This window comes from Echiichthys vipera (assembly GCF_963691815.1).
Source record: "Echiichthys vipera genome assembly, chromosome: 4".
Taxonomy (NCBI): domain Eukaryota; kingdom Metazoa; phylum Chordata; class Actinopteri; order Perciformes; family Trachinidae; genus Echiichthys; species Echiichthys vipera.
In genome coordinates, this window is record NC_139829.1 from 15,232,204 (window position 1) to 15,240,703 (window position 8,500).

Genomic DNA, 8,500 nt, shown 5'->3' on the forward strand with positions numbered 1-8,500 from the left:
ATTTATATTTGCCCTACTTAATTCCATACTAGCAGAACAATACTTACAACATAAGCACACAATAATTGTTAAATACAAAAAGAACTAATGACACGAGCAGATGTGATGTTGACAATATTTAACAATTTCTGAGAGAATTTCAGTGATCTTTCTCCAGCTCCATCCAGGTGCGTCTATGACTGCTGGGCTGCAGCCTTGGCAGCTAACCGCTCCCTTTTTTCCTCCTCTGCCTTCTCCCTCATCTCTTTCTCTCTCTGGATCAGCTGCCTGTTCTCTGCCTCCCAGTCACGGACGCGGCTCTCGTACTGCTCCAAGTCGAGTTTCTCCGCAGTGGCCAGGTTCTGCTGAGCCAGAGTGGTCACTGAAGTCTGAAAGGTGGCAGAATCCACTTTACCCTGAGACTCCAGCTGGCTGCTCAGTTCCTGGAGAGGCAGGGAAACAACAACAACAGTGATCTCATCACTTAATTCAAGTGACTTGAATGAAACTGTCCAAACCAGTGAATATTCAACATATTTCAAAAAGAGGCTGATTATCTGGAGTCAGTCTTTAAAAAACATTAAAGTCTGGATGTTCTGATAAAAATGAAATAAAAAGACTTCATATTTTGTTTTGTATAGATATAGCGCATACTACAGTAAAAAAGTAAAAGTGCCAATGTAATGGTTGGCACAGTTGCCAATCTGTTATACAAAAGGCCCAGTCGAGCCTGAATGTCACACAACTTATTAAATACATAAACATAACTGTGAACCTTAAAATATAGTTCAGCACATGCTGTAGACCTTTATGTTGGTGAATATGAATGCATCTGTTAAATAGATTGTAGGGTTGGACCAGCAACACTGACTGTCTGGTATCAGATATGAAAAGACACTATCCTGTGGAGATTTTGAACACTATTTAACTACTATATCACTGGTCAACAGGTGTCAATAAACACATGAATGCACAAACAAATGCAGGAAATAAGAATAGTGCAAGCCAATAAACATTGATTATTTAGGAATTAAATGTTATGTGAAACCGGCTCTGACTGATTCATGAAGAAACCCCTCTGTAAAAACCTTCAAAATAGAGATAGGAATGAAACGTTTGGCGTATGTAAGAGCTACTAAAGTTGAGATTTCTGGCTTAGTGAGAAAATACTCATTTAGAGATAACAGCCTTTAAATATATATGGATTGTAATATAACATACAATTTGCAAGACACTACAGGTGAATATGGTCAAAACTGTTAAACTAAACAAATATAGATCATAATGAAAATCCCCCCCATTAGATTATCCCTACCGTAGGCATATTCTAATGCTAACTTTTGGTGAAAGGAGAAATCTACAGAGACAAATAGACAAAGTGTAGTCAAACACCTAAATGTGTATTTTAGTTTTCTTTCCATTCGTCTGAAGGAAGACATATTATGGAAGCAAAATCTAAAAATTGCCCAGTGCATGAAAAATACAGAGCTAGTGATAACACACAGGCGCCCCCTTGGAAATAATTTATGTCGGGGCGGACGGTGGCTGAGCCATGTAAAGAGGCTGAAGGTCCTCGAGCCAGCAGCTGCGGGTATGACTCCAACCTGCAGCTCCTTGCTACACGTCTTCCCCTCTCTCTCTCACCCCATTTCCTGTCTGACCTATATAATAAAGGCTTGGAAAACTGCCAAAAAATAATCAAAAAATCCTCAATCAGAGAGCCTATAAAACCATCTCACATATGGTCATCAAATGGCCATTCAAAAAAAAAAATGTGTCTACATGTAACAGCAGAGCAAAGCAGGATACCATCTTTAGCTGGCAAAACAATATCCGTGAAAAGGCTGAACCCTGCCTGCTAGAACCATTGTTTTATCATAATTATCATGGAGATGGCCCAACCAGCTTTCTGCTGCACAGCTCACAGACATGAACTCTGCTTTAGGCTACAGTCTTGTCAATGACGCACTTTTACTATCGTAAAATTGATGCAAGCCACTGTTTAAAGCATTATTGATTTTATTATCCCACACAGTAATTTAACCAAGACTGTTGATTGTTTGTTGAGTTACTATTCAATCACATTTTCAGGAATCACTTAAAAAACCTTGTTATGCTGCCCACTCAGAGTTATGATAGGAAACACATTTATCACGTTTACTGGCTCGCCCTGACAAGAAAAACTGATGTAAATCCAGTTGCTATAAACAGAAGCACACATGCTATACACAACAAATACCCACCTTGAATCTGCTGACATACTGAGGAAGCTTAGCCTGCTCGGCCTGATCATCTTCATCTACGGCCTCTTCTTTCTTGTCCTCCTCACTTGCTGACTCCTCTCCAGAGGAGTCGCTATCTGAGGTAGAAGACAGTTCCTGCAGCAAGTCATTCATGTAGTCCAGCTGTGGAAAAATGAAAATGGAGGTTAAGTATGCAGAAAGATCATTATTTTCCATTAATTAGGTTTGAAAAGTCTTTATCTGATTTTTATCAAATTGGTTGAATAAAAGTGACGTGTTTTAAGAAGATACAGTTCCTTATTTAAGGTTATAGAACAGTCACGTAATGATGAAAGAGGCTGAACACCTCACCTCTTAATGTTAGGATGAGGTAAGATTAACTGTCACCTGAGGCGGCAGTCACCAGCGCCTTCCTTAGAGATGTAATATTTCCTATCTGTCCTACAGTGTTATCTGCTCTGTCTACATTATTGCTGTGCTGCTGTCTGACGCATACCATTTAGTTCTTGTTGCATTAATTCTCACAGACATCCTCTCTCCTCCAGGCTCTTTAAAATCTCATTAGACGTGGATAAAGCTGGACTATTGAACTGGACAGCACAGGCCGGATTAGAGGCGCTACACCCGGCTGTGTGTTCGTGCAAATATGTAAAAATAACAACAATATGACAGCATGTGTGTTTTATCTCAGCAAATGAAGTCTGCGTTGTATACCACACCTGGAAAGTAACAACAGTCTCTACTCTTTGTGTGTGTGTGTGCGTGTGTGTTTGCGTGTGCGTGTGTGTGCGTGTGCGCGTGTGCGCTCGTGCGTGCGTGCGTGCGTGCGTGCGTGCGTGCGTGCGTGCATGCGTGCGTGCGTGCATGCGTGGGTGTGTGGGACAACACAGAACCATATTTGAAGGAAAGTTTTCTCCACCACAGTGTAACACTTGGGGAAAAATGTTTGTTTGATGTCAAACCCACAGACAGTGGAGAAGATTGATAACAGACTAGAGCCAGGTGGAAACGGCTGGCCTATTTCCATGGAAAAAAGAGAAAACTATGCCTTTGACCTACTCCAAAGCCACTTTTCTTTCATGTTTTCTGTAGTTACATATTACAATATAATTAAAAGGTCTATAATGAAAAATGTCTGCATTAAAATGTCAAAAAACAACTATGGGATTGACTATGGGAAGAATTTCTTGATACCAATGCCATTATCAATTCTGTTTATCGGTTATATTATTTATCGATTCCCTCATGAATTCCCAATTTATTTTCTGTGTGGGAAAAAAAGTAGGCCTGCAGAAGTTTACAGCATCAGCGTGGCTGTTTTAATATCTCTGAGTCTGAAGACAGTGTAGATGAAATAAGGGAATATTTGTACAACATCCATTTGCCGTTTGCCTCACTCATGTGCGTTTTATGATGATGCCAGAAATAATGACAGCAAAATAAAACATTTAAACAATAGATTCATAATTAACAAGAAAGTTTCTTCTTTCTGATTATAATTTGTGCATGAGACGACTATGCACACAAACTGAAATACTCTTTGTATTAGATTTTCTCAGTCCTTACTGTGTCTTTGGACAGCTTGACGTCACCAGAAGCAGCAGCCACTCTCTCAATGACAGTCAGCGCTCGGTCCAGATATCCATGACCCCAGAAGAGAGGCATCCCTTTAAACACGGCATGTATACCTTTCAACATTTCCACCTTGCCTGGTTGGGGAAGGAGGAGGATACATGAAACAAACAGCATCATGATAGAACATTATGAAAAGTACAACACTGTGAGGGAAGAAACTCAAACACAAACCTAGCAGAGCATTGCCAAGTAGCTGAGCGCTGAAGCCAACAGTGTTGTCTTGCTTTAGTCCACAGATGAGCAGTGATGCTCCCAACATCTGCTCCTCTGACACCTGAACAGCGAGGCACAAGTGTAAGCATCTTCACATGTTTATGAGTTTCAGGTATCCGCTTTTCCTAAATTAATATATAACATTTTTGAATGATAATCGTATCTTGAAAAAAGAGGACTTCAGTTGTAGTGCCCAAGTTATTTCCTAAGCATAACATTATTCTGAGACCATTTGTTTTCATGACACCTCCCATGTTGCTGCCGTTTCACTCACAGTGAGTTGTGGTCTGGTTGCTAGGTAACTGCCGAGCGCGTACATCGACAGAATCTGTGTGGAGGGAAGGTCGAAGGCCTCCTGAAGCATCACCTCTTCAACCACAGAGCACGCACCTGTACAATAACAACATGATGTCATCCATACATGGTGTTTTTTTCTTTCTATAATAAGTGCTTTTTCAGGTAGCTCCTATGTAAAAACAATCAAAAACAATTTTACTGTTTTTATGTGCAAAATACTTACATATGTTTTTAATAGTTTTTGAATAACAATTCAACTTTATGACAGAGGAATATTATATTTCAGACTTTAGCTGCACAGATAATACTTACTGATTTTTTTTTGATTTTTTTTTATTGTTTTCTGACAATACAAAATATAGAATATTGCCAGATTCATCATTTAAAAACTAAAAAACAACATCAGATTTGAGTTTCAATACTGAAGTTATACATTATGTAAGCAGTAAACAAAACAAAATCAAAACCTCAACTGAGAATATTGTAATACCAACTATGTGCGTTCACTATTTGCCAAAAAACTATGAATTGTTTACTTTCTAATGTTATTACAGAAAAATATCCAGGCTTCCCCTTCACCCCTGTCTGTTACAAACAAGGAAAGAAATGTTTGGAATCTGATTTGAGTTATTTGACACTAGAAAACAGTTATTTTACACAGTCTGTTCCCACTCCTGCAGACTGTAATTTATTTCAGTGTTTAAACCTAATGTGTGATTGAAAACATGCTTTTAAAAGCCATACTTTTAAAGTCTCCATCCTTAATGTAGGAATCAATGAGCAGATTGAAGGTGAAGTCATCTGGGAATATTCCATACTGGACCTGCACACACACACACACACGATTAGTTGAACATTGACATTGTTTACCCTTCAAGTTTGGTAAAGATGGTGTATATCACACAATAACACAACGGCTGATTCCTAATGCATAACTGACATGGAGACCTCTTATCTCTCAGTACTATGACACCAATCAAAACAACATCAGAGGCTGCTGTACTGACGTTTTACCTTACTCTAAACACGTAATTTGCTAGTGTATGTCTCTGCTTTTGGAATAATTCAGTGATTCCCAGATACTACATCTCATTCAGGAACAGTACACATGCTGGGCTGAAAATGTCAAACATGTTTGATGTTATTTGTGCTGCTCAGATAAGTTTGAAAATGCATCTGGGCAGTTAAGATTGGATCTGTGATCGCTCACCCTGCCAGATAAATGTAGCTGTCGGCCCTGATCAGGGGCCTCTGATCAGATTTCCTTTCTGATTAAAGATGGGCCTCCTTTACATTGACCAAAGAGGATCCTGTGTTCAGTGTGGGGATTATAATGGGCTCTGTACCTTGTTTTTAAGTGTGTACAGGGCCTTTTCTCTGGCTCCATGTTTTAGACACTGCCTGATCCAGCTGTGAACGGTCCAGTCTCTTAGATACCAACAGTTTGGACTGTGGCGAAACCTGGAGGGATGAATAAAGATATGATTTTTTTTAATATATCAATCACACTGATGTGCATGTTAAAATGATAGAGAACATGTGATGAAGAGAGGAGATGACCTGCAACCACATTCAAATATCACATAAAACTATTTCAGTTGATGAACCACCAGAGGAGCAAATAGATAATTTTGCTCCTCATCCTGAAAACAGACAACCGAAATACAAGAGTCCAAACACTTCATTGATAATTAAATCTATTGACAATAATGGTAACTAAATACAAGCTTCCCAAAGTGGAAAGGTTGTTATTTAATTGTCACCCGATTATGAAAATGCATGTGCCGTGAACAAAGGTGCGATTGAGAAATTTACTAAATCTTATAATCACAAGAATGGGTGCAGATTCCAGAGGACGAAGTAAACAGGAAAGGTCTGGAGTTGCCCCGAACAAAGAAAAGCATGTGACTGAACATAAACCAAAACAGACAAACCAAACAGACAATTTATTCCAAGATAAGCACACACAACATCGGTACTACACAAAACCGAGGAAGCAGCAGAAATCTGACACAGACATGGAGATGCAGAAAGCGTAAAAAAAAGATCGCTCTTACTTGTAAAGGTAATACTCTGCTTGATCAACTTCCTCTCGACATGAAATGTTGTCAACAAACTGAAACAGAAAACAAACAGTTGCTGAAAAAGTCATCAAAATTAAAACTGATTTGTTGATTTGTCACTGACTAGCATACAGGGAATTTAAATCTCTTTCTTTACATTTTATTTCAAACATGTAAGTAAATAACAAAAGAGAAAAACAAAACAGACAACGATAAATTCAATTAATTATAAACCTATACACAAACTTAATGATACATTTCCCATATCCACAAATATTCCATGCTCAAAAGCGAGTTGGAGGAAGTATATACTAACTAAGCTTACCCGTGAAATAGTGAGAGAGCTAACTGGGAGATTCCTCTCGTATGTCCTGTCCATAAAGGTGGCCAGTAGAGCTGTAAGTAAATAAAATAAATTTTAAAAAAGCATATTATACAGTGCATCATGTCATAAATGATGTCATCGCATGCTTTATCTTCAGTTGTGAGCCATTTAAAACAAACCTTGAGCATTATGAGTTTTATGTCATTTAAGCCACGGTAGCCTGTGTGTAATTCTATCCACACTCGGTGTTACACTGACCTCCTGTGTTGAACAAGTGCACACACAGTAACATGTAGCGTTCGACTACTGCATGCAGCTTTTTTACGCAGCATAAGTATGTCATCATCGATTTCACATGAAATCATCCGCAATCACTTCTGTCTTTTTCCCTGTTTAAAAGGGGGGTATATTTGAAGAGGTGGATTGAGAAGTCAACCTGAAGGTACAAGCCACCTGTGCCAAGCCCCCTGAGCTGAGGGGAGGGTTTTTCTTATCTGAAGCGAGCATGGAAAAGTACAGATGGTGTCATTGTTGGGATTTTTATAACAATAACAAGATCATTTGCAGATGTCATCTAGGCCTTTGGGAAACCCTGAATTAATTTTTTTTATAATTTTCTGACTTTTTAATGGTACAAATTGATAAATCCGATTCGATTAATAATTGTTAGTTGCAGCCCTAAGGTATCAATACAGGTGCTATTAAAATACTTGAGTTTCAGCCAGGTAATACTTTATTTTGGTGTTTTATTGTATGATTTGCCCAATCATTTTGGCTGCCTCTACCATTGGTTGCTCCTCACATCAGTTCCCTCATTGTTTAACTAATTCATTTTTTGTTCTTCTCTTTTAGCTATAACTTTATTTTTCATCGCTTTAAGTGCTGTTCTTCTTGTGTGCCAACTATGGATTTGCACATATTTCCTGTTTAATGCTCTTAATGGTCTGCTTCTTATTTTTATGCTTTTAATGTAAAGCACTTTGATCTGCATTTTTGTACAAAAGGTGCTCTATAAATAAAGTTTAGTATTATTATTATTACTTTGAGGAATATGAAACCTCAAGCGTAACCAATACTTAAATTTTAGCTTAACACAACATTAAACACACAATATTAAGCTGCACTTTTTTAGAACTTCACCTAATTTAATGTATTTAGCCCGATCTTACAATTACAGCATACACTTTGTTAAACTGTTGAATACTTACATTCTGTATAATGGACTAGATGACAAAATAAGTTCAACTGGACACTAATGCCCATAAAATCCTGACTGCTCATTAAATGCAACATTGTATCTCTTACCCAGGTTCTGAGGGTCCTTGTGTCTTGACTCCCACCCTTTGGTATCTGTGTAAGCAGCAGAGAGCAACCATCTTCTGGCTGCGAAGACAAACAGTCAACCCCACCATGCAGAAACAAATTCAACGTGTTTATACGCTTGATAACTTTAAGGACACTGAACGACAACAAACTGCGTCTTGAAACCTTTGGATCTGCAGGGAGCCGGTTAATGTAGCTACATATAGTTAGCTACCAACACAAACTGGGGACATTAAGCTCTTAAACATCAAAAATAATGATAATAAAGGACAAACAAATAGTGGTCAAAGAAACAATGAAATTATATAAACCTGAAATGTTCTTGTGGATAATTGTACGAAGTGTTTACCTGAGAGAGACGGAGATAAACATTTAACTTTGACAGCTACAGTCACACATCGCTTCCACACGGAGGCTGCCAT

The 8,500-nt window shown here is 38.4% G+C and overlaps 1 protein-coding gene across 1 annotated transcript; it reads right to left on the bottom strand.

Annotated features, from left to right (window-relative positions):
• Positions 1-8,500, bottom strand: mrps27 (mitochondrial ribosomal protein S27; the record flags this gene model as incomplete). Its single annotated transcript, XM_083913114.1, has 11 exons — positions 1-422; positions 2,223-2,384; positions 3,789-3,931; positions 4,029-4,131; positions 4,345-4,460; positions 5,112-5,190; positions 5,714-5,828; positions 6,425-6,483; positions 6,756-6,826; positions 8,061-8,138; positions 8,428-8,500. 11 exons carry the CDS (start codon positions 8,498-8,500, stop codon positions 174-176), a joined length of 1,248 nt encoding a protein of 415 aa, XP_083769240.1. The 3' UTR covers positions 1-173.